The sequence below is a fragment of the Hyperolius riggenbachi genome, chromosome 6 (assembly GCF_040937935.1).
Source record: "Hyperolius riggenbachi isolate aHypRig1 chromosome 6, aHypRig1.pri, whole genome shotgun sequence".
Lineage (NCBI taxonomy): Eukaryota > Metazoa > Chordata > Amphibia > Anura > Hyperoliidae > Hyperolius > Hyperolius riggenbachi.
In genome coordinates, this window is record NC_090651.1 from 372398856 (window position 1) to 372423211 (window position 24356).

A 24356-nucleotide genomic window follows, 5' to 3' on the forward strand; every position below is an offset into this window, starting at 1 on the left:
TGTGCTTACTTGTCCGCAATCTTGAAGAAACTTGAATTTTGAACACTGAAGAATAAAAGACTGATTGTTCATTTAAAAGCCCCATTTGTAATTGATGTGGATAGTCTATGATATTGTGTGAGGGGTGGAACTATACTGTTGTGTTTTATGTGATTTTGTATTGCAGTATATAGCATTGTTTACTGCCACTCTGTGTACACGGCTCAGCCAGACTATATAGCATTGTGTGTACTGCCACTCTGTGTACACCGCTCAGCCAGACTATATAGCATTGTGTGTACTGCCACTCTGTGTCTGCTGGGAACAGTAGTACATCGCTCACCCGCCACTGTATATCATTGTGCTCTGTGTCGCTGATGGCAATAGTGGTACACCGCTCACCCACCACTGTATAGCATTTCTGTACTGCCACTGTACTGCTGCCAGTCAGCGTGTACTTTAAGGATAAGTGAAATGAGGAAGAAATCCGGTGAAAGAGGGAGGGGCAAGGGAAGAGGTGTTTTCCCTGACGGTTCACGTACAGGCCACAGGGGAGCACCCAAGAAAACCCACTCAATACCGCCCATGTTGTCCAGGACAACAACCCTCACAGATCCAAAAGAACAGGACCAGATAATTACTTGGATGACCTCTCAAGCGTCCAGCAGTGGGTTAAGCAGCACCAGCACATCACGCACGAGGTCCGAGTCCTCAGCCAGTTACAAGGAGCCAGTGGGCACAAAGCTGACACAACCGGCAGCGACACCACGCACACAACTGCCAGATAACCAGTCCGATGAATTACCTCAGGACACAATGGGGTATTCGCAGGAGCTATTCCCAGCCCAACAAACTTCCACCTTTTAAAGGTCAATGGAGGAACAGCCAGAAATGTTGTGCCCGGATTCACAACCATTAACTGTGGGAAATGCACCGCGCACTGAAATGCAAGGCGAGTCTGAGGAGGACTCGGAAACCCAAATCCCAGAGCAAGTTGGGCAGGAGGGGTTGCAATTGCAGGTGGTCGGCCGACAAGATCTGGAAGACGACGTTGGAGTGAGCTGCGCAGAGGTTGTTCTGGGGAGCTCTACTCCACGGTGGCGGCCCCCCACAATGACATATGACGAGTTTCAGGAGATGGAAGAGGAGGGTATGGACAATGTGGACATAGACCCAGATTTTGTTTGTGAACGAGAACATCGCCGTCGTAGCAGCAGCACAGATGAGTCTGTTGAAGAACCCACTGCTGCACGAGTTCGCCTTGTGCCACAAGGTAGGCGGCGCGCAATTTCAGGCACCACAAGCGTGGAAGTTCAAGTGAGAGGCAAAAGAGGAGCAAACAGAAATCGCCAGCAAGGCAGGTGCTCCAAAGTCTGGGCTTTCTTTGAAGACTGCACTGAGGATGTTACCATGGCGATTTGCAAGGTGTGCAAGACCCGCCTGAGCAGGGGGAAAAGTATTAACAACCTCTCCACCACCAGCATGAGCCGCCACATGCTATCCAAACATCCCACTCTGTGGGCAAACGCGGCAGGACAGGGTACCAGCAACACTGCCTCCCTTGGGTTCACCAGACTCACCACCAGACCCGCCTCAGCAGCAGCAGTAGCCCAGCCATTGCTTGGTTCACAACATTCACAAACATCAGACGACGCTGACACTGTCACTTTCCGGAGTAGTGCTCTTGAGGTCTCCCAGTGTTCATCAAACACAACAACCAACAGCCCTTCCGTGTGCAGCGCTACGGTTCAGTTGTCTGTGTCGGAGATGTTTGAGCGCAAGAGGAAATTGCCAGCAAATGACCCCCGGGCCGTGGCAGTAACAGCCAGCATAGCCAAGCTTCTGGCCTGCGAAATGCTGCCATATCGAGTGGTGGAGACAAACAGCTTCAAGGGCATGATGTCAGTGGCCATCCCACGTTACGTGGTTCCCAGCCGCTACCACTTTGCGCGCTCTGCAGTGCCTGAGTTGCATGAGCACGTGGTCAGCAAAATAACCCGAAGCTTGAAGAATGCCGTTGCCTGCAAGGTTCACCTCACCACTGACACCTGGACGAGTGCGTTCGGCCAGGGTCGATATATCTCCCTTACCGCGCACTGGGTGAACCTTGTGGAGCCTGGCAGCGATTCCTCACCTGCTACGGCGCGGGTGTTGCCCACGCCGCAAACAGCTGCACCGCCGTCCCTCCCACTGGATAACAACAGCAGCACCTACCTCTCTGACTCCTTCTCCTCCAACGCATCTCAAAGCTGTACCTCATCCGGAAACGCTAACCCAGCAGCAGTAGGATCGTGGAAGCAGTGCAGCACAGCTGTTGGCATGCGTCAGCAAGCGTTGCTGAAGCTGATCTGCCTTGGGGATAAGCAGCACACAGGGGAGGAAATTTGGAAGGGAATAAAGGAACAGATGGATTTGTGGCTGGCACCGCTGGACCTGAAACCGGGCATGGTTGTGTGTGATAATGGGAGTAATCTCATTCGCGCTTTAAGGTTGGCTAAGCTGACACACATCCCTTGCCTGGCGCACGTGATGAACCTAGTAGTTCAGCGGTTCCTGAGGACATACCCAGGCGTGGCCGATCTTCTGGTGAAGGTGCGACGAGTGGCCAAACATTGTAGAACTTCCAGTACTGCTTCGGGGGCACTCGCCAAGATGCAGGAGCGCTTCAATCTCCCCCACCATCGCTTGCTGTGTGATGTCCCTACGCGCTGGAATTCTACGCTGCAAATGCTAGCTAGCTTTTGCGAGCAGAAGAGTGCAGTGGTCCAGTACATGACGGCGCAGTACCGAGGCGCATCCGGCCAGCTGCCAAGCTTCTGTGGATCCGATTGGGCCAACATGTTGGACCTCTGCCAAGTCCTCCAAAATTTGGAGCAATCCACGTTGCTTGTGAGCAGTGACAACTCTTCAGTCAGCATTACCATACCACTGCTGTGTTTACTGAAGAGGTCAATGTTGAAAATCAAGGAAACAGCTGTCATGATGCAACTGGGGGAATCTGAAGGAGAAAACGATCAGCGTGATGGTACCAACATCAGGCCATCCGCCTCAGGAAACGCTGGCCCCAGCAGCTATGACGAAGAAGAGGAGGAGGAACAGCTAGGGTTGGAGCAGGAATTTCCTGCCACCACTGACGAGGGCCAGAGCGGTGCACGTTGGACTTCCACAATTCAGCGCGAATGGTCAGCAGAAGCAGACCAGGAAGAAGGTGACGACTATGATGCATCACAACAACTATCACAACGCTCACAAGGGGATGATGAGGATTCTGGTAGGACTCTGGCACACATGGCTCAATTCATGCTAGACTGCATTGAACGCGACCCACGCATTGTGCGCATTCTGGACAACACCAATTACTGGGTTTATACCCTTCTGGATCCACGGTACAAACACAATGTTCCAAAACTGCTTGAAGAAAGAGTCAGACAGGTCAAAATGGAAGAATACCAGCAGGTAGTGATGCTCAAATACCGCTTTTTAAAATTCGAGTTTGGTCGAATTCGAATAGTAAATTATTCGAGGTCAGTCGAATATTCGAGTCGAATAATTTTTACTATTCGATTCGACCTCGGACTTCGAGCTCACTATTCGAGTCGGTATTCGAGCTCACTATTCGAGCTGACTATTCGAATTGGCCTTAAATAGCTTCCAACACTTGTTTTGAGGGTGAATGATGCAAGAAACATCTTTTTTTCCAAGTAACAACAGCAAGTGATTATGTGGGGATGTTCCTTTAAAAAAAAATGTGGAAAGAGAAGTTGTGTCCTTAATTTTGTTCAGTAGTGTTACTGTATATACTTGTTCTTCTTCTTCTTTATCTTTCTTCTTCTTCTTCTAGATCTTCTTCTTCTATATCTTCTTCTTCTTCTTCTTCTATATTGTCTTCTTCTTCTTCTTCTTCTTCATCTTCTTCTTCTTCTTCTTCTTCATCATCTTCTTCTTCTTCTTCTTCTTCATCATCTTCTTCTTCTTCTTCATCATCTTCTTCTTCTTCTTCTTCTTCTTCATCATCTTCTTCTTCTTCTTCATCATCTTCTTCTTCATCTTCTTCATCTTCTTCTTCTTCTTCATCTTCATCTTCTTCTTCTTCTTCATCTTCATCTTCTTCTTCTTCTTCATCTTCTTCTTCTTCTTCTTCTTCTTCTTCATCTTCTTCTTCTTCTTCTTCTTCTTCTTCTTCTTCTTCTTCTTCTTCTTCTTCTTCTTCTTCTTCTTCTTCTTCTTCTTCTTCATCATCTTCTTCATCTTCTTCTTCTTCTTCTTCTTCATCTTCTTCTTCTTCATCTTCTTCTTCTTCATCTTCTTCATCTTCTTCATCTTCTTCTTCTTTTTCATCTTCTTCTTCATCATCTTCTTCTTCATCTTCTTCTTCATCTTCATCTTCTCCTTCTCCTTCTTTTTCAATATCGTCTTCTTCTTCTTCACGTATTTCTCTTTTCAATTTTTTTTTTAAAGAAATGCAGCTATTTTTGAGCGTAACAAATAGCTGGTGGGCGCACGCATGTTGGAAGCGCCATTGTATGTGCTCCCTGGCAGTGGAAACACAAAGACAGCAGGAGGTAAATTCAGCAGCAGGAGGAGGAGGATGAGTGTGTGGCAGCAGGCAGTCAATGAGGCAGGCAGCTCACCGTGACATAATAGCCCTGGTACCTAGCGGTGATACCAGGGCTGTAAATAAACACAACAGGAGGTCCCAGACAGCGGTCGTGCAGCCCACATTGTGTCCAATACACAACTGGGACAACACAGTTTTCAACCCGGGCACCTCAGAAAAATTAAACCTTTTTTTTTTTTTTTTAATGGTTTGTTTGGTTTTGGTTTTGCAACCAATATAGCTATTGTTTGACGTAATAGCTGGTGGCAGAGTGGCAGCAGAAGGTAATTCTGTGTACCCTGGCAGTGGGAAACACAGACAGACAGCAACAGCAGCAGGAGGAATGGAGGAGTAATGTGAGCAGCTATTGTTTGACGTAATAGCTGGTGGCAGAGTGGCAGCAGAAGGTAAATCATCTGTGTAGTGTACCCTGACAGTGGGAAACACAGACAGACAGCAGCAGCAGCAGCAGGAGGAGGTGTGGAGGAGCAGTGTGAGTGTGGCAGCAGGTAGGCAGCGTGACATAATAGCCCTGGTACCTAGCGGTGATACCAGGGCTGTAAATAAACACAACAGGAGGTCCCAGACAGGGGTCGTGCAGCCCACATTGTGTCCAATACACAACTGGGACAACACAGTTTTCAACCCGGGCACCTCAGAAAAATTAAACCTTTTTTTTTTTTTTAATGGTTTGTTTGGTTTTGGTTTTGCAACCAATATAGCTATTGTTTGACGTAATAGCTGGTGGCAGAGTGGCAGCAGAAGGTAATTCTGTGTACCCTGGCAGTGGGAAACACAGACAGACAGCAACAGCAGCAGGAGGAATGGAGGAGTAATGTGAGCAGCTATTGTTTGACGTAATAGCTGGTGGCAGAGTGGCAGCAGAAGGTAAATCATCTGTGTAGTGTACCCTGGCAGTGGGAAACACAGACAGACAGCAGCAGCAGCAGCAGGAGGAGGTGTGGAGGAGTAGTGTGAGTGTGGCAGCAGGTAGGCAGCGTGACATAATAGCCCTGGTACCTAGCGGTGATACCAGGGCTGTAAATAAACACAACAGGAGGTCCCAGACAGCGGTCGTGCAGCCCACATTGTGTCCAATACACAACTGGGACAACACAGTTTTCAACCCGGGCACCTCAGAAAAATTAAACCTTTTTTTTTTTTAATGGTTTGTTTGGTTTTGGTTTTGCAACCAATATAGCTATTGTTTGACGTAATAGCTGGTGGCAGAGTGGCAGCAGAAGGTAATTCTGTGTACCCTGGCAGTGGGAAACACAGACAGACAGCAACAGCAGCAGGAGGAATGGAGGAGTAATGTGAGCAGCTATTGTTTGACGTAATAGCTGGTGGCAGAGTGGCAGCAGAAGGTAAATCATCTGTGTACCCTGGCAGTGGGAAACACAGACAGACAGCAGCAGCAGCAGCAGGAGGAGGTATGGAGGAGCAGTGTGAGTGTGGCAGCAGGTAGGCAGCGTGACATAATAGCCCTGGTACCTAGCGGTGATACCAGGGCTGTAAATAAACACAACAGGAGGTCCCAGACAGCGGTCGTGCAGCCCACATTGTGTCCAATACACAACTGGGACAACACAGTTTTCAACCCGGGCACCTCAGAAAAATTAAACCTTTTTTTTTTTTTAATGGTTTTTTGGTTTTTGGTTTTACAACCAATATAGCTATTGTTTGACGTAATAGCTGGTGGCAGAGTGGCAGCAGAAGAAGGTAATTCTGTGTACCCTGGCAGTGGGAAACACAGACAGACAGCAGAAGGGCAGTACACAGCAGCCCACTGTAGGTGTAAAATGTGTGGCTGCAGGCGACGTAATAGTCAAAGTGAACCAGGCTGGCTTAGTGAGCAGGAGCCAGGAGGTGGTAAAGGGTGGTAAGGCACATTAACGATGGTTCCGGCAGCCAGTTCATGTCCCCCTCTCGCCGACAACAGGGGCCAGGAACTCGCCTTCCACCCACGCCTGGTTCATCTTGAGAAACGTCAGTCTGTCCACAGACTTGTGAGACAGACGTGAGCGTTTCTCGGTGACCACGCCACCAGCTGCACTGAAGCAGCGCTCGGACAGCACGCTGGAAGGGGGGCAGGACAGCACTTCCAGGGCGTACTGCGCCAGCTCGCTCCAGATCTCCATGCGCTTGACCCAATACTCCATGGGATCAACAGGGGCATCGCTGTCAAGCCCGCTGTACGACCCCATGTAGTCAGCCACCATGCGGGTCAGGCGCTGGCTGTGACCGGAGGAGGATGCTGCTGCATGCATCTCCTCTCTAGTCACTGCTGCCGGAGCCTCTACAGTCCTGTAGAGCTCGTGGCTGAGAGACAGCAGGTCTGTGGGGCGCTTGCTGCTGCTGGATGCAGGCACCTGCTGCTGCCTCTGTGCTGGCTGCTGGACAGTGGGGGTGGAAGGCTGGGGGAAGGCTTCCTCCAAGCGCTCAACAAGGGCCTGCTGCAAGCTCCTTATTTGTTGCGCTGGGTCTCCTTCTGCAGGCGGCAGGAACTGGCTCAACTTCCCCTTGAGGCGTGGGTCCAACACCATGCTGATCCAGATGTCCTCCCTCTGCTTCATCTGGATCACCCTGGGGTCCCTGCGCAGGCACGTCAGCATGTGCGCTGCCATTGGGAAGAGGCGGGCCACGTCTGCTGGCACATCGACGTCAGTGCTGTCCTCATCCTCCTCCTCTGCCGCCTCATCCTCTCTCCACCCCCGCACCAACTCAGCTGCGCTGTGCTGATCCCCCTCATCAGCAGCCAGGTCAGGGACCTCCACCAAGTCCTCCTCCTCCTCCCCCTCAGAGGTGGACTGCGCAGCTGGTTGCCGCTCCTGCTGGTCCAAGGCTGCCGCTCCCTGTTCCAGCAAAGCATCGAGGGCCCTGTTCAGCAGAGAAACCAGGGGCACCCACTCGCAGACCATAGCATGGTCCCTGCTCACCATGTTTGTGGCCTGCAGGAAGGGAGCCAGCACAAAGCACACCTGCTGCATGTGCCTCCAGTCATCATCGGGGACGATGGACGGGATGTTGCTGGTCTTGTCCCTTCTCTGAGCTGCGGAAACAGTGGCCAGGGCAAGGTACTGTTTGACAGCGTGCCTCTGTTCAACCAGACGCTCCAACATCGCCAGGGTGGAGTTCCAGCGAGTCGGAACGTCAAGGATCAGCCGATGGCAGATCCAGCTCCTTTTGCACGTCTTCCAGGCTCGCACAGGCTGCAGCCGAGCGCCGGAAGGGACGCACAACATTCCTTGCCATTTCCAGCAGTTCGCCCATCCCCTGGTAGGTGCGCAGGAACTTCTGCACCACCAGGTTCAGCACGTGGGCAAGACAGGGGATGTGGGTCAGGTTTCCCCTGTCTATTGCGGCAACCAGATTGGCCCCATTGTCGGCCACCACCTCTCCGACTCTGAGGCCTCTGGGGGTCAGCCAAATCCTCTCCTGCTCCTGGAGTTTGGCCAACACATGGGTTGCCGTCAGCTTGGTCTTCCCAAGGCTGACCAAGTGCAGCAGCGCTTGGCAGTGGCGGGCCTTCACGCTGCTGCTGAGGCGGGGGGTTTGGCCAGGTGTGCCGGAGGATGGCAGAGGATCGGAGGAACCTGCTGCAGTTCCCCTGACCCTGCGGGGTGGCACCACCCACTGTGTTGCTGCTGCTGCTGTGCCCGCTGCTGCTCTCCCATCCTCACCCCCTTCCACCAAGCTGACCCAGTGGACAGTGAAGGACAGGTAGCGGCCTGTCCCGAAGCGGCTGCTCCAGGAGTCCATGGTGACGTGGACCCTTTCACCAACCGCGTGCTCCAGCCCTCGCTCCACATTGGCCATCACAAAGCGGTGCAGTGCAGGAATGGCCTTGCGGGAGAAAAAGTGTCTGCTGGGGAGCTGCCAGTCTGGGGCTGCGCAAGCAAGCAGCGCACGAATGTCGCTCCCCTCCTGCACGAGCGTGTACGGCAGGAGTTGGGAGCACATGGCCCGTGCCAGCAAGCCGTTCAGCTGCCGCACGCGACGGCTGCTGGGAGGCAGAGCCCTAACCACCCCCTGGAAGGACTCGCTCAAAAGGCTCTGGCGTGGCCTTTTGCTGGCACGGGAATCAGCAGACACAGCGGAGGAGGACACTGAGGACTGGCTGCCAGAACAGGCCTCAGTGTCGGCGGCAGGAGTTGCAGAGGGGGGAGGAGCAGTGCGTTTCCGCACTCCTGCTGGTGCTGCTGGAGGAGCAGGAGGGCGGGTGGCTGCTGTTGCTGCTGCTGCTGAAGGCTGTGCAGTGATGGGTGTGGTGCCACTGCCAGCACCAGATGCCTTCAGCCTCTGGAACTCCTGATGCTGGTGGAAATGTTTCGCAGCAAGGTGGTTGATGAGCGAGCTGGTGCAGAACTTTAAGGGGTCTGCACCTCTGCTCAACTTCCGCTGACAGTGGTTGCAAGTGGCGTACTTGCTGTACACTGTGGGCATGGTGAAAAAGCGCCAGATTGGAGACAGAAACATCCCCCTACGGCATGGAAGCGCTGCTGCCTGTCTCCCTGTGGTGGTTGGGGGTGGGGCTTGGGGGGCTTGGGTGCGGCTGGTGGTGGTACTGGCAGATGCTGCTGCTGCTGCTGCTGAGCCTGAGACACCAGCAGGCTGTGGGACCTGCCTACTGCTGCTGCCAATGCTTGCAATGATGCGCCTCCTTGCAAGGCCCACAAGAGCATCCTCCTCCTCCTCCTCAGAGCTGCTGAGGACGACATCCCCTGGAGGTGGTGGCACCCAGTCTCTGTCTGTCACCGGGTCATCAACATCCTCCCCCTCCTGAAACATGTCCTGCTGGGATGAGGACCCCCCAAACTCCTCTCCTGATGCATGGATGGGCTGCTTGACTGTCGCCACAGTCTTGCTGTCCAATCCCTCATCCCCCAAAGTGCCCATCAGCATCTCCTCCTCAAGATCGCCAACAACAGCAGACAATTTACTCATGATGCCTGGGGTCAAAAGACTGCTGAATGACAGGTCGGCGAGTGACGGTGAACTGGCCTCCTCCCCAGACCCTGCTGGGCGGCTGCTGCGAACAGGGGTGGTGGTGGTGGTGGTGAGGGTGGAGGCCTCAGATGCAGAGCTGATGGCGGGCTGCTCATCCTCCGTCATGAGTTGCACCACAGTGTCTGCATGCTTTTCCTCAATGGGACGTTTCCGACCCGGCTGGAGGAAAATGGGAGCAGGTGCTACACGCTGCTGCTGCTGTGTCTCTGCAGCGTGAGTTGCAGATGCTCCTGCTGGGCGGCGCCCAAGGCGTCCACGGCCAGTGGCTATGGGAGGAATGTTAGCCACTGACGCTGCTGCTGCTGCTGCGGAACTGTGCATGGTGGCGCGCCCGCGGCCGCGGCTTGCCACAATGCTGCTCCCTCTCCTCCTGATTCCTTTGCTGCCCTTCCCCTTGCCCAAACCGCGCTGGCTGCCACTTCCAGACATCTTCAATGTTTTGGGCGTATAGACAAAAGTTTTTTAAAAGGGCGGGTGAAAAGTGGGGTACTTTAATGGAGTGGGTTGGTTGGTGAGGTGACTGAGTGAGTGTCCCCTAGTACAGTAAGTAAGTAGTAACAGTCAGGAAGTACAACTAGCAGTTACAATAATCAGTAGTAATCACAAGTAAATTTAGTGTGTGTACACTCAGACAGTGAGTGCACGCACGCAGGAGCTAGTAGCCTATGAACACAGTGACTGAGTGTCCTAGACTCCTAGTACAGTAAGAGTAAGTAGTAACAGTAAGTAGAACTAACTAATTACAATAATCAATCAGCGATCAGAAGGAAATGGAGTGTGGGTGTGTGTACACTCAGACAGTGAGTGCACGCACGCAGGAGCTAGTAGCCTATGAACACAGTGACTGAGTGTCCTAGACTCCTAGTACAGTAAGAGTAAGTAGTAACAGTAAGTACAACTAACTAATTACGATAATCAATCAGCGATCAGAAGGAAATAGAGTGTGTGTTGTGTGTGTACACTCAGACAGTGAGTGCACGCACTCAGGAGCTAGTAGCCTATGAACACAGTGACTGAGTGTCCTAGACTCCTAGTACAGTAAGAGTAAGTAGTAACAGTAAGTAGAACTAACTAATTACAATAATCAATCAGCGATCAGAAGGAAATGGAGTGTGGGTGTGTGTACACTCAGACAGTGAGTGCACGCACGCAGGAGCTAGTAGCCTATATGAACAGTGACAGTGAGTGTCCCTACGGGTACAGTAAGAGTAAGTAGTAAGTAAGTACAACTAACTAACAATAATCTATCAGTAATCAGAAGGAAATAGAGTGTGTGTACACACAGACAGTGAGTGAGTGCACACACGCAGGAGCTAGCTAGTAGCCTATAAACAGTGACAGTCAGTGAGTGTCCTACTCCTAGTACAGTATAACTGCAATACTATTAGTAAAGGACAGCAGAAATACTGGTATAGATGAGAGAAATAAACAGAGGACAGCTGCCCACAGAGGCAAGGCCCCCCTGAGGCCTAAACCTGTAAGCTTGCAGCAGCTGCCTGTCTCTAATGTAACACACAAGCTACTAACTAAAATACAATGTCTATCTAACTAACAACAATATAGGTGTATATGGCAGGTGTAGGTGAGCAAAAACGCTAGGTAAATGATCACAATAGAGCACTTGCTAAGCCAAAGCACAAAGGAGCAACTCTCTCTCTGTACAAGTCTCAGGCAAGCATGGAGAAACGGAACATGGCGGCCGCTATTTATAGGGTAGGGGCTGGCCAGGGTCCCCCTCTGTGATTGGCTGCCGTCAGAGGGCCTGGGAGCCCTCTGATTGGCTCTAAGGACATCAATCTGGGCTATGACGCTATTCGAGCTCGGTACCGAGCTCGAATAGCGCCGGGTTGCTCGAATAGCTCGAATAGTGAATGGGCTATTCGAGTGTACTCGGATAGCCCATTCGAATAGCTCCAGCTATTCGGAGCTCGAATACCGAGCTCGAATAGCTGAAAAAGAGCTCGAATATTCGAGCTACTCGAATATTCGAGCTCCGCTGAGCACCACTGCCAGCAGGCCCTTGTGGAGACTTTAGAGAGGAGATTGACATCCTCCCCCTCCTCTAGCCAGTTGTACGCCGACAGACTGACTTCCGCAAACCCAGGACGACCAGGAGGGCAGCAAACAACACAAGCCGCAGCTAGTGCCCAAAAGGGAATGGTATCGGCAGTGTCCTTGGAGTGGGAAAATTTTCTGACACCCATGCAGCAGCAGCCCACTGAACAGCAAGCGTGCAGATCCACCTCCAACACCGATCGCCTGGAGAAGATGGTCAAGGACTACATGTCAGATGGCGTAGCTGTGTCTAACAATCCATCTGCACCCTTCAACTATTGGGTATCGAAGCTAGACACCTGGCACGAACTGGCAATGTACGCAATAGAGGTGCTGGCTTGCCCGGCAGCCAGCGTTATGTCGGAACGCTGTTTCAGTGCTGCCGGAGGCATCGTCACAGATCGGCGTATCCGCCTCTCCACAGAAAATGCAGACCGTCTGACTCAAATTAAAATGAATCAATCCTGGATTGGAAACGACTACGCAACACTCCAGCACCCCAACCAAGTAACATGACCAATGAACATCTGGGATGGTTTAGCGTTTCCGGTCCCTGTTTATTGAACCTCTCATCTGTATTACACTTATGACTGCATGGCGGCAAAAAGCATTGCTATATCCGCACGCTTTTTGTCCTCATGCAAGGCCTGGGTTGTTGTGTCTCAAAAAGCATGGCCTTCTCCTCCTGCGCCTGCTCCTGTTCCATCACGTGTGCTGCTGCTGCTGGGTTAGCGTTGCCGGTCCCTGTTTATGGAACCTCTCATCTGTATTACACTTATGACTGCATGGCGGCAAAAAGCATTGCTATATCCGCACGCTTTTTGTCCTCATGCAAGGCCTGGGTTGTTGTGTCTCAAAAAGCATGGCCTTCTCCTCCTGCGCCTGCTCCTGTTCCATCACGTGTGCTGCTGCTGCAGGGTTAGCGTTGCCGGTCCCTGTTTATGGAACCTCTCATCTGTATTACACTTATGACTGCATGGCGGCAAAAAGCATTGCTATATCCGCACGCTTTTTGTCCTCATGCAAGGCCTGGGTTGTTGTGTCTCAAAAAGCATGGCCTTCTCCTCCTGCGCCTGCTCCTGTTCCATCACGTGTGCTGCTGCTGCTGGGTTAGCGTTGCCGGTCCCTGTTTATGGAACCTCTCATCTGTATTACACTTATGACTGCATGGCGGCAAAAAGCATTGCTATATCCGCACGCTTTTTGTCCTCATGCAAGGCCTGGGTTGTTGTGTCTCAAAAAGCATGGCCTTCTCCTCCTGCGCCTGCTCCTGTTCCATCACGTGTGCTGCTGCTGCTGGGTTAGCGTTGCCGGTCCCTGTTTATGGAACCTCTCATCTGTATTACACTTATGACTGCATGGCGGCAAAAAGCATTGCTATATCCGCACGCTTTTTGTCCTCATGCAAGGCCTGGGTTGTTGTGTCTCAAAAAGCATGGCCTTCTCCTCCTGCGCCTGCTCCTGTTCCATCACGTGTGCTGCTGCTGCTGGGTTAGCGTTGCCGGTCCCTGTTTATGGAACCTCTCATCTGTATTACACTTATGACTGCATAGCGGCAAAAAGCATTGCTATATCCGCACGCTTTTTGTCCTCATGCAAGGCCTGGGTTGTTGTGTCTCAAAAAGCATGGCCTTCTCCTCCTGCGCCTGCTCCTATTCCATCACGTGTGCTGCTGCTGCTGGGTTAGCGTTGCCGGTCCCTGTTTATGGAACCTCTCATCTGTATTACACTTATGACTGCATGGCGGCAAAAAGCATTGCTATATCCGCACGCTTCTTGTCCTCATGCAAGGCCTGGGTTGTTGTGTCTCAAAAAGCGTGGCCTTCTCCTCCTGCGCCTCCTCCCGTTCCATCACGTGTGCTGCTGCTGCTGCTGGGTTAGCGTTACCGGTCCCTGTTTATGGAACCTCTCATCTGTATTACACTTATGACTGCATGGCGGCAAAAAGCATTGCTATATCCGCACGCTTTTTGTCCTCATGCAAGGCCTGGGTTGTTGTGTCTCAAAAAGCATGACCTTCTCCTCCTGCGCCTGCTCCTGTTCCATCACGTGTGCTGCTACTGCTGGGTTAGCGTTGCCGGTCCCTGTTTATGGAACCTCTCATCTGTATTACACTTATGACTGCATGGCGGCAAAAAGCATTGCTATATCCGCACGCTTTTTGTCCTCATGCAAGGCCTGGGTTGTTGTGTCTCAAAAAGCATGGCCTTCTCCTCCTGCGCCTGCTCCTGTTCCATCACGTGTGCTGCTGCTGCTGGGTTAGCGTTGCCGGTCCCTGTTTATGGAACCTCTCATCTGTATTACACTTATGACTGCATGGCGGCAAAAAGCATTGCTATATCCGCACGCTTTTTGTCCTCATGCAAGGCCTGGGTTGTTGTGTCTCAAAAAGCATGGCCTTCTCCTCCTGCGCCTGCTCCTGTTCCATCACGTGTGCTGCTGCTGCTGGGTTAGCGTTGCCGGTCCCTGTTTATGGAACCTCTCATCTGTATTACACTTATGACTGCATGGCGGCAAAAAGCATTGCTATATCCGCACGCTTTTTGTCCTCATGCAAGGCCTGGGTTGTTGTGTCTCAAAAAGCATGGCCTTCTCCTCCTGCGCCTGCTCCTGTTCCATCACGTGTGCTGCTGCTGCTGGGTTAGCGTTGCCGGTCCCTGTTTATGGAACCTCTCATCTGTATTACACTTATGACTGCATAGCGGCAAAAAGCATTGCTATATCCGCACGCTTCTTGTCCTCATGCAAGGCCTGGGTTGTTGTGTCTCAAAAAGCATGGCCTTCTCCTCCTGCGCCTGCTCCTGCTCCATCACGTGTGCTGCTGCTGCTGGGTTAGCGTTGCCGGTCCCTGTTTATGGAACCTCTCATCTGTATTACACTTATGACTGCATGGCGGCAAAAAGCATTGCTATATCCGCACGCTTCTTGTCCTCATGCAAGGCCTGGGTTGTTGTGTCTCAAAAAGTGTGGCCTTCTCCTCCTGCGCCTCCTCCTGTTCCATCACGTGTGCTGCTGCTGCTGCTGGGTTAGCGTTACCGGTCCCTGTTTATGGAACCTCTCATCTGTATTACACTTATGACTGCATGGCGGCAAAAAGCATTGCTATATCCGCACGCTTTTTGTCCTCATGCAAGGCCTGGGTTGTTGTGTCTCAAAAAGCATGGCCTTCTCCTCCTGCGCCTGCTCCTGTTCCATCACGTGTGCTGCTGCTGCTGGGTTAGCGTTGCCGGTCCCTGTTTATGGAACCTCTCATCTGTATTACACTTATGACTGCATGGCGGCAAAAAGCATTGCTATATCCGCACGCTTTTTGTCCTCATGCAAGGCCTGGGTTGTTGTGTCTCAAAAAGCATGGCCTTCTCCTCCTGCGCCTGCTCCTGTTCCATCACGTGTGCTGCTGCTGCTGGGTTAGCGTTGCCGGTCCCTGTTTATGGAACCTCTCATCTGTATTACACTTATGACTGCATGGCGGCAAAAAGCATTGCTATATCCGCACGCTTTTTGTCCTCATGCAAGGCCTGGGTTGTTGTGTCTCAAAAAGCATGGCCTTCTCCTCCTGCGCCTGCTCCTGTTCCATCACGTGTGCTGCTGCTGCAGGGTTAGCGTTGCCGGTCCCTGTTTATGGAACCTCTCATCTGTATTACACTTATGACTGCATGGCGGCAAAAAGCATTGCTATATCCGCACGCTTTTTGTCCTCATGCAAGGCCTGGGTTGTTGTGTCTCAAAAAGCATGGCCTTCTCCTCCTGCGCCTGCTCCTGTTCCATCACGTGTGCTGCTGCTGCTGGGTTAGCGTTGCCGGTCCCTGTTTATGGAACCTCTCATCTGTATTACACTTATGACTGCATGGCGGCAAAAAGCATTGCTATATCCGCACGCTTTTTGTCCTCATGCAAGGCCTGGGTTGTTGTGTCTCAAAAAGCATGGCCTTCTCCTCCTGCGCCTGCTCCTGTTCCATCACGTGTGCTGCTGCTGCTGGGTTAGCGTTGCCAGTCCCCGTTTATGGAACCTCTCATCTGTATTACACTTATGACTGCATGGCGGCAAAAAGCATTGCTATATCCGCACGCTTCTTGTCCTCATGCAAGGCCTGGGTTGTTGTGTCTCAAAAAGCGTGGCCTTCTCCTCCTGCGCCTCCTCCTGTTCCATCACGTGTGCTGCTGCTGCTGCTGGGTTAGAGTTACCGGTCCCTGTTTATGGAACCTCTTCTCTTTATTACATTTATGACTGCATGGCGGTAAAAAGCATGCTATCCGCACGCTTCTTGTCCTCATGCAAGGCCTGGGTTGTTGTGTCTCAAAAAGCGTGGCCTTCTCCTCCTGCGCCTCCTCCTGTTCCATCACGTGTGCTGCTGCTGCTGCTGGGTTAGCGTTACCGGTCCCTGTTTATGGAACCTCTTCTCTTTATTACATTTATGACTGCATGGCGGTAAAAAGCATGCTATCCGCACGCTTCTTGTCCTCATGCAAGGCCTGGGTTGTTGTGTCTCAAAAAGCGTGGCCTTCTCCTCCTGCGCCTCCTCCTGTTCCATCACGTGTGCTGCTGCTGCTGCTGGGTTAGCGTTACCGGTCCCTGTTTATGGAACCTCTTCTCTTTATTACATTTATGACTGCATGGCGGTAAAAAGCATGCTATCCGCGCGCTTCTTGTCCTCATGCAAGGCCTGGGTTGTTGTGTCTCAAAAAGCGTGGCCTTCTCCTCCTGCGCCTCCTCCTGTTCCATCACGTGTGCTGCTGCTGCTGCTGGGTTAGCATTACCGGTCCCTGTTTATGGAACCTCTTCTCTTTATTACATTTATGACTGCATGGCGGTAAAAAGCATGCTATCCGCACGCTTCTTGTCCTCATGCAAGGCCTGGGTTGTTGTGTCTCAAAAAGCGTGGCCTTCTCCTCCTGTGCCTCCTCCTGTTCCATCACGTGTGCTGCTGCTGCTGCTGCTGGGTTAGCGTTACCGGTCCCTGTTTATGGAACCTCTTCTCTTTATTACATTTATGACTGCATGGCGGTAAAAAGCATGCTATCCGCACGCTTCTTGTCCTCATGCAAGGCCTGGGTTGTTGTGTCTCAAAAAGCGTGGCCTTCTCCTCCTGCGCCTCCTCCTGTTCCATCACGTGTGCTGCTGCTGCTGCTGGGTTAGCATTACCGGTCCCTGTTTATGGAACCTCTTCTCTTTATTACATTTATGACTGCATGGCGGTAAAAAGCATGCTATCCGCACGCTTCTTGTCCTCATGCAAGGCCTGGGTTGTTGTGTCTCAAAAAGCGTGGCCTTCTCCTCCTGCGCCTCCTCCTGTTCCATCACGTGTGCTGCTGCTGCTGCTGGGTTAGCGTTACCGGTCCCTGTTTATGGAACCTCTTCTCTTTATTACATTTATGACTGCATGGCGGTAAAAAGCATGCTATCCGCACGCTTCTTGTCCTCATGCAAGGCCTGGGTTGTTGTGTCTCAAAAAGCGTGGCCTTCTCCTCCTGCGCCTCCTCCTGTTCCATCACGTGTGCTGCTGCTGCTGCTGGGTTAGCGTTACCGGTCCCTGTTTATGGAACCTCTTCTCTTTATTACAATTATGACTGCATGGCGGTAAAAAGCATGCTATCCGCACGCTTCTTGTCCTCATGCAAGGCCTGGGTTGTTGTGTCTCAAAAAGCGTGGCCTTCTCCTCCTGCACCTCCTCCTGTTCCATCACATGTGCTGCTGCTGCTGCCCGGTTAGCGTTACCGGTCCCTGTTTATGGAACCTCTTCTCTTTATTACATTTATGACTGCATGGCGGTAAAAAGCATGCTATCCGCACGCTTCTTGTCCTCATGCAAGGCCTGGGTTGTTGTGTCTCAAAAAGCGTGGCCTTCTCTTTCTGCGCCTCCTCCTGTTCCATCACGTGTGCTGCTGCTGCTGCTGGGTTAGCGTTACCGGTCCCTGTTTATGGAACCTCTTCTCTTTATTACATTTATGACTGCATGGCGGTAAAAAGCATGTTACCTGTGCAAAGAAACATGACATTTTCAGCATTTAAAAGACAGTTTTTCCTTTGAAACTTTACAATCAATTTTCTCAAAAAATATAAGCTCTTTTTCAAATATTTTTTCCCTCTTGTACCCATTTCCAAGGTGCACATACCCTGCATGTAAGGAAGCTTTACAAAGCACGAAAGTTCGGGTCCCCATTGACTTCCATTATGTTCGGAGTTCGGCGCGAACACCCGAACATCGCGGCGATGTTCGGCGAACGTTCTCGAACCCGAACATCTAGGTGTTCGCCCAACACTAGTTATAATGAATCATCATTCTAACTCACTTCATGCAGGATTTGTATTGGTTCATACTCATACTGTGTGTTATTATTTTTTAGTACTAGCTGATGACCCGGCGTTGCCCGGGCATGTTTTTTAACTGGTATTGGCGCCGCCCACTTTTTCTAACCCTAACACACAATTACTCAATGACCAAATTTGTGAGCTGTGGGTTCTTTGGCATCAATAATTTGTATATTGCCATAGAAATTAAACAAATCATATTGGCTGTTTGTGGCTCTGCCCCTCTCCAGCATTTGAACCCCAGTCACCTAATGACCAACTGTAGCAGGTTTGAGGCATCTGCTATTACCAGTGTAAAAATAGCAGCAATTTAAATATGCCTCTTGAAAATCAACAGGTGAATTTTGATTGGCTATGATAGGCTCCACCCACTTCCCTGAATTGTATTCTCAGTCACCCAGTGACCTTCTGAGCGAAGTTTGAGAACCCTGCCGTTAACAGTGTAAGAATGGCTGCAGTTTATATTTTCCCAGTGAAATTTGTTTTTGGCTCCACCCACTTTCTGTAACCTGGACACACAGTCACTCAATGACCAAGTCCTTGGGGGTCCTTGGCATCAATTATTTGTTTCCCTTTTAATTCAGCCTAGCTTACAATCTTCTCAGCAGCAGATACATCTTACTAGCTAAGCACACAAGAGTAATGGATCTAGTCTGCCACCGAGCCCCTCACTGATGCTGGGTACTGGATTTCTTTGCCTCCCCCTCTCCCCCGTGCTGGGGGATGTGGTTGATCAAAAATGCATTGGATAGGGTTGTTTATACTACAATAATTCATCTGTTAGCTATATGGTCAATGTTTATTTTTATTTACCTTTTTTCGTATCAATTCACTGTTTGTTTTCAATTGAAGGACACGTGAAGTGAGAGGTATATGTAGGCTGCCATATTTATTTCCTTTTAAACAATACAATTGCCTGTCATCTCTTCGGTAGAGATGGCCCGAACAGTTCACCGGCGAGCAGTATTCTGCAAACATCGGCTGTTCGCATTTGCGGCGAACAGCAAACATTTGGCGTGCTCGATTTGCCCTCTATACATTATCATTTAGCTGAACTTTGACCCTTTACCTCACAGTCAGCAGACACATGGCAGCCAATCAGATAGCACCCACTCCAGGACCCCCCACCCCCCTATTAAAAAGCAGTATTGGTGGCTATATTGGATTAATTCTCTGCTTGATGCTGACTGTTAGTGAGAACAGGGTCAGACTTGCTGCAGATAGGTAGGGAAAGCATTAGCTAGGCCTGTGTTCTTGTTCCTCATTTGCTGTGAAAGCACCCCAACAGCCCTTTTGAGGGCTAGCACATCGGTCTCCTGTGTTTTTGTGTGTGTGACACTCCACAGCCCACTGACACCCAGAGCTGTGTGCACACTACTGCTGTTGCAGACACAGTACCACTCCAGTGCATTATTATTTCACTGTATACTGATAGTACTATTGCATCTCTCTGTGTGTGACACTCCACAGCCCACCGACACCCAGAGCTGTGTGCACACTACTGCTGTTGCAGACACAGTACCACTCCAGTGCATTATTATTTCACTGTATACTGATAGTACTATTGCATTTCTCTGTGTGGGACACTCCACAGCCCACCGACACCCAGAGCTGTGCATAATGTGATTTCTGCCCTTTAGGGATTAAAACCCGAATTTGCATCAACTCCGTAGTTTTTGGTGGGACTTTTGGCATGGATCCCCCTCCGGCATGCCACAGTCCAGGTGTTAGACCCTTTGAAACACATTTTTCCATCACTTTTGTGGCCAGAAACAGTCTTTGTAGGTTTTAAAATTTGCCTGCCCATTGAACTCTATGGCCTGTTTGCAAACATTTGCGGATGTTTGCGTTTGCCATTCATGAACGGAAAATTCTATGTTTGCGTCATCTCTACTTTTTGGCTGCATTATTGTCTGAATCACACATCTGAAACAAGCATGAGGCTACTCCGTCCATACCTCCGTCATTAACATGGGATCTGAATGCTTGTTCAGGGTCTGTGGCTAAAAGGATTACAGGCAGAGGATAAGCGGAACAGCTGGGCAACATGCATTGTTTAAAAGGAAATAAATATGGCAGCCTCCATATTAATCTAACTTCAGGTGTGGTTTAGTTCTGAGTTTCATATCTGATCTCTAAAAACCACTGTCTGACATTAAAGAGAAACTCCGACCAGGAATTGAACTTTATCCCAATCAGTAGCTGATACCCCCTTTTACATGAGAAATCTATTTCTTTTCACAAACAGACCATCAGGGGGCGCTGTATGACTGATATTGTGGTGAAACCCCTCCCACAAGAAGCTCTGAGTACCGAGGTACTTCTGGCAGTTTCCTGTCTGTGAACCCTGTTACATTGTGGGAAAAAGCTGTTTACAGCTGTTTCCAACTGCCAAAACAGCTAGGAGCAGCTACATCACTTGCTAGGAGTAAAAATGTCACCATAAAATAAATGTCAGAATATAAATATGGGATTTAAAATATTTTACAATGGGCAAACACTGACTAAATCATTTATATATAATTATTGTAAAAATGAAGCACTTTTTTTATTACATTATTTTCACTGGAGTTCCTCTTTAAAGGGAACCAGAGATGAACGTTTCACACAAAATAAACATATCAGTCGATAGCTTGTAAAGAATAAATGCTCTACCTGATAATTTTGCTGCTCTGGTGTGCCTTTTTTAGTGTTTTTTATCTATTATTGCTCCAGGAAAAATCAAATATGGCCGCTGGCTCATATTCCTTCTGCTTCCGGGTTATGAGTTGTTCTGGATGTGCTGTCTAGGCTATATGAGAAAGGCTGCTGCAGCCTTTCATCTGTATGCTTTCATTTTGGTATGATGTGCAGCTGCATGTAGGAAGTGTCTCTCATAGGAATGAAACTGCAGTCATCATCAGTATCTATGCTGAGAGCACACAGATCATATTGCAGGCTTGCAGCCACTCTTGTCTGTTTCAGAGATTCTCTCTCAGCAGCAGCAGCCCCTCCCATGTCATCACAGCTCTCAGTATGCAAAGCAGGAAATTTGAGCCAGGAGGTGGCAGGCTTGGGCTTGAAAAGGCTCCACAGAAGAGTGACTCAGGTATAATGATTCCAGGTCAAACCTAGACTGAGACAGTCGGGGATTCTTATCACAGCTGCTAATAGACTAATTAAGCAGATAAGAATGAAACTAAAAGCAGGGTAGGTGTTTACTGTCATGTTCCCACTGATAAATGTAATAAAATACATGAGGGTGCTTCGTCTCTGGTTCTCTTTAAGTTCCCTGGCATGTTAATTACTAAAAAAAAAAAAAAAAAGCATCTGATATTTTCCTAATGCATCATGACAGTTCCGTTGTTTTTCTTTTTGTTTTGTTTTTGTTTTTTTAAGTGCCAGAAGAGGACTCCAAGTTCGATGGACTGCAATGCCACACATGCAGGACTGGTCCATACGGCCTCTGTAAAAATACAGGTTTGCTAGAAATGTCGGAATGTGAAACTATTAAAGAACCGTGTATGATGGTTGAGCGCCTAACAATAGGTGAGTATTACATATCAGTCACCAATACTCCTGAATGTGTCTTTATCCCTTTTATAGCTGAGGAATCCAACATTTAATTAGAAAGGAATGATTTGGCTTCAGGTCACTTAAAAGCCCTAACTGAACATGTACACTTAAAATTATACAGAAAAATTGTGTCGTTTTTTGAAATATAAAGATAGAAAGTTATTGCTGTGACCTGGTGGTGGTGGTCAGGTTCACCTCCTATGGTCTAGATCCGCCTCGCACTCCCCCTCCTCCTCCCAGTCAGCCTGGTCACATGTAACTCTAGTAACAGGTTCCTCATCATGCGGGCGAAGCCCGCTGCTATCCCCATCACAGGCACAGAGGAGTGACAACCAACGGGTGGGATGTCAATTACTAGAGAGGCGTGGCTACAGTAGTCAGCTCTAACCTCATGACCTGGTCTGGAGGTTTGGCATACCTCCCAACTTTTTGAGACAAGAAAGAGGGACACTCTAAGACATGCCCCTGCCACACCTCTTGCCACGCCCCCACCACACCCCTCACCATGCTTATCACAAAGAACTCTGGGCCAGATTTATCAAAAGTGTCTGAGACAAAATATTGGTAGGTTTTTAGAAAACCATGCAGAACTGTCTCAGACATCTTAAGAAACCATTAGTTAGTGCAGATTCCTTTTAAAACTGTTGTAAAATAGGAGGAGCTAGGAAGTTCTCTCAGACAGTGCAGGGTGTGAGGGGAATTGCTGTTGCTGAGGTAACCAACACACCTGCTGTATTGATAGCAGCAGGCTCTGAGGAGGAATTCAGCAGGGGGGAGGAGCACATCACAAATCATGTCTAGCCTGCACTCTGCAATCATGTCTAGCCTGCAGTTCTACTTCTGTAGAACTGCTATCAAGCACTTATTAATCTGTACCAGTTTAGGGATGGATTTGCACTTCTCTTAACTGTAGTGCAGCTCTAGAAATCCATGCTAAATTGCCACTATTACCTAGGATTTACGAAGGTTCTTATTATCATGCAGAACTGTTCTCCTTGCTGATTAGAACAGATTAAGAAGAAAAAACTGTCCGCAATGTGTTGATAAATCTCCCCCTCAGAATCAAAACATGCAGTCTTATCATTCAGACCACACTGGTCTCTTCTACCATTGACATTCTAGCATGACATTGTGAGGGGCGAGCTGCAGCTTGGGATCTCATCCTCTGTGGAGGCTTCAGGGAGCAGGTTATCTACCTGCATTCTAACCTGGGGGGGGGGGCATCTTTCTACCTACACTGGGTGGGGAATCTGACAACCCACACTGTGATCGGGGGGGGGGGGGGAGTGGCAGAACATCTGACTACCTACGTTGAGCATCTGACTGTCTATACCCTAACCTGAGTGGGAGGGCATCTGACTACCTATACTGGGCTGAGAGGGGACATTTGACTACCTACACTGCGCAGGGGGGAGGGGGAACTGACTACCTATACAGGGCTAGGGTGGGGGGGCAGGAAATCTGACCATCTACACTGAGCTGGGAAGACGACAGATGACTGTCGGCTGGGGCGGGGACATCTGACTACCTATGGTGGACTCTAGGGGACATGTGACTACTTATACTGGGCTGACAATGTCCTATCCTCTCAGTTTTGTATACGCTTTGTATGTGCTTCTGTGGGTGTGTTCACACATACAGTAAATCTGTACATCTCTAATCCAGTCAGGAAAAACGGATAGAAAAATGATGCAAACCTGACAGGACTGGACCAGAGTTGTGCAAGTTTATGTGTTAGCCAAGCCTGAACCAAGCCTTCCTCAGACATCCCTCGTATGCTTACAGCCCCTTCCCTATTCAACTGGAATATATATTGCTGGCTTAATTATGTATTTTATTTAATTTGTGGTGCGTACACACATCCATCTTCGATTGGCCAAAAGTTGTCCAACTTCACCTCTTCCATATTGTATGAGAACTTACCTTGACAATCTGTTCAAAATCTGTTGTCAACGATACTACATGGCAGTGGTAAAATTGGCCAATCAATGACCAATCAAAATTGGATGTGTGTGTATGCACCCTAACCCATTTTAGTTAATTTTCCCTCTACTATTTTTCTTTTCTTTTTTTTTTAGACTACAAGAGCAGTTATAGCTTTTTAAGTTATTGTGGCACAAACTCCACAGGCAATTTTCGTGGCAATGACACCAGTGTCAGGAGCATGGATGAGCCGTTCCGTCAGTGTATCAAGATTTCCTGCAATAGAACGAGTGCTGCCGATACTGCTAGCAAATCTGTCACCAGTCTCCAAAACAGCTTCCTCCTCGCTGTGATTTGTCTGTTACTCTTGGAGGCGGGGCTGTAAAACATTTGAGGAACACCAATGAAATTAGACTCAAAAGATAAGATATCCATTTCTCTCCTCATTGTAAAAAATCAAATTATTAGATTTGAATGTTAAACTGCCCAAAATACAGGTAGTTCAAAAGACACAGAAAGCTGATATTTTTGGGAAAAAAATCCTAAAGGTGAAGTTCATGGTAGGTGGAGCCTGGTGGAACAATCATTAACCTTTTGCTTGTGCAGATACACTATATATTCAGTATTAAACCATTTATTCAATATTTAACCCATTGTTGTAGCTTCCCCACTGCCTTTAGGATCCTGGAGCATGCAGTTATTAAAGTGATACTGAAAGCAGCTTAAAAAAAGGTTACTTGGAGAAACAAAAAGGAAAACCGAGAGCCCAATATAGGCCTCGATTCATAAAGCATTACCTCATGCGGTAATGCTGAAAACAGCAGACTTTACCGACCACTTAGCAAAATGTCAATTCATAAAGGCTGTTACCGCATGAAAAGCAGACATTACCGACCAGGGAGATAAATTACCGACTTGGCTGCAGTT

General features: G+C 49.4%; 1 protein-coding gene across 4 annotated transcripts in view; it reads left to right on the plus strand.

Annotated features, from left to right (window-relative positions):
• Window positions 1–24078, plus strand: part of LOC137521943 (uncharacterized) — a 52953-nt gene extending 28875 nt beyond the window's left edge. For all 4 annotated transcript variants that reach the window (XM_068241899.1, XM_068241898.1, XM_068241900.1 and 1 more), the window contains exons 5-6: window positions 21330–21479; window positions 23585–24078. In XM_068241899.1, coding sequence (XP_068098000.1) covers window positions 21330–21479; window positions 23585–23814 — 380 coding nt within the window. In that variant the 3' untranslated portion in view covers window positions 23815–24078. The remainder of the gene's footprint in view (window positions 1–21329; window positions 21480–23584) is intronic.
• The last annotated feature ends 278 nt before the right edge of the window (window positions 24079–24356 follow it).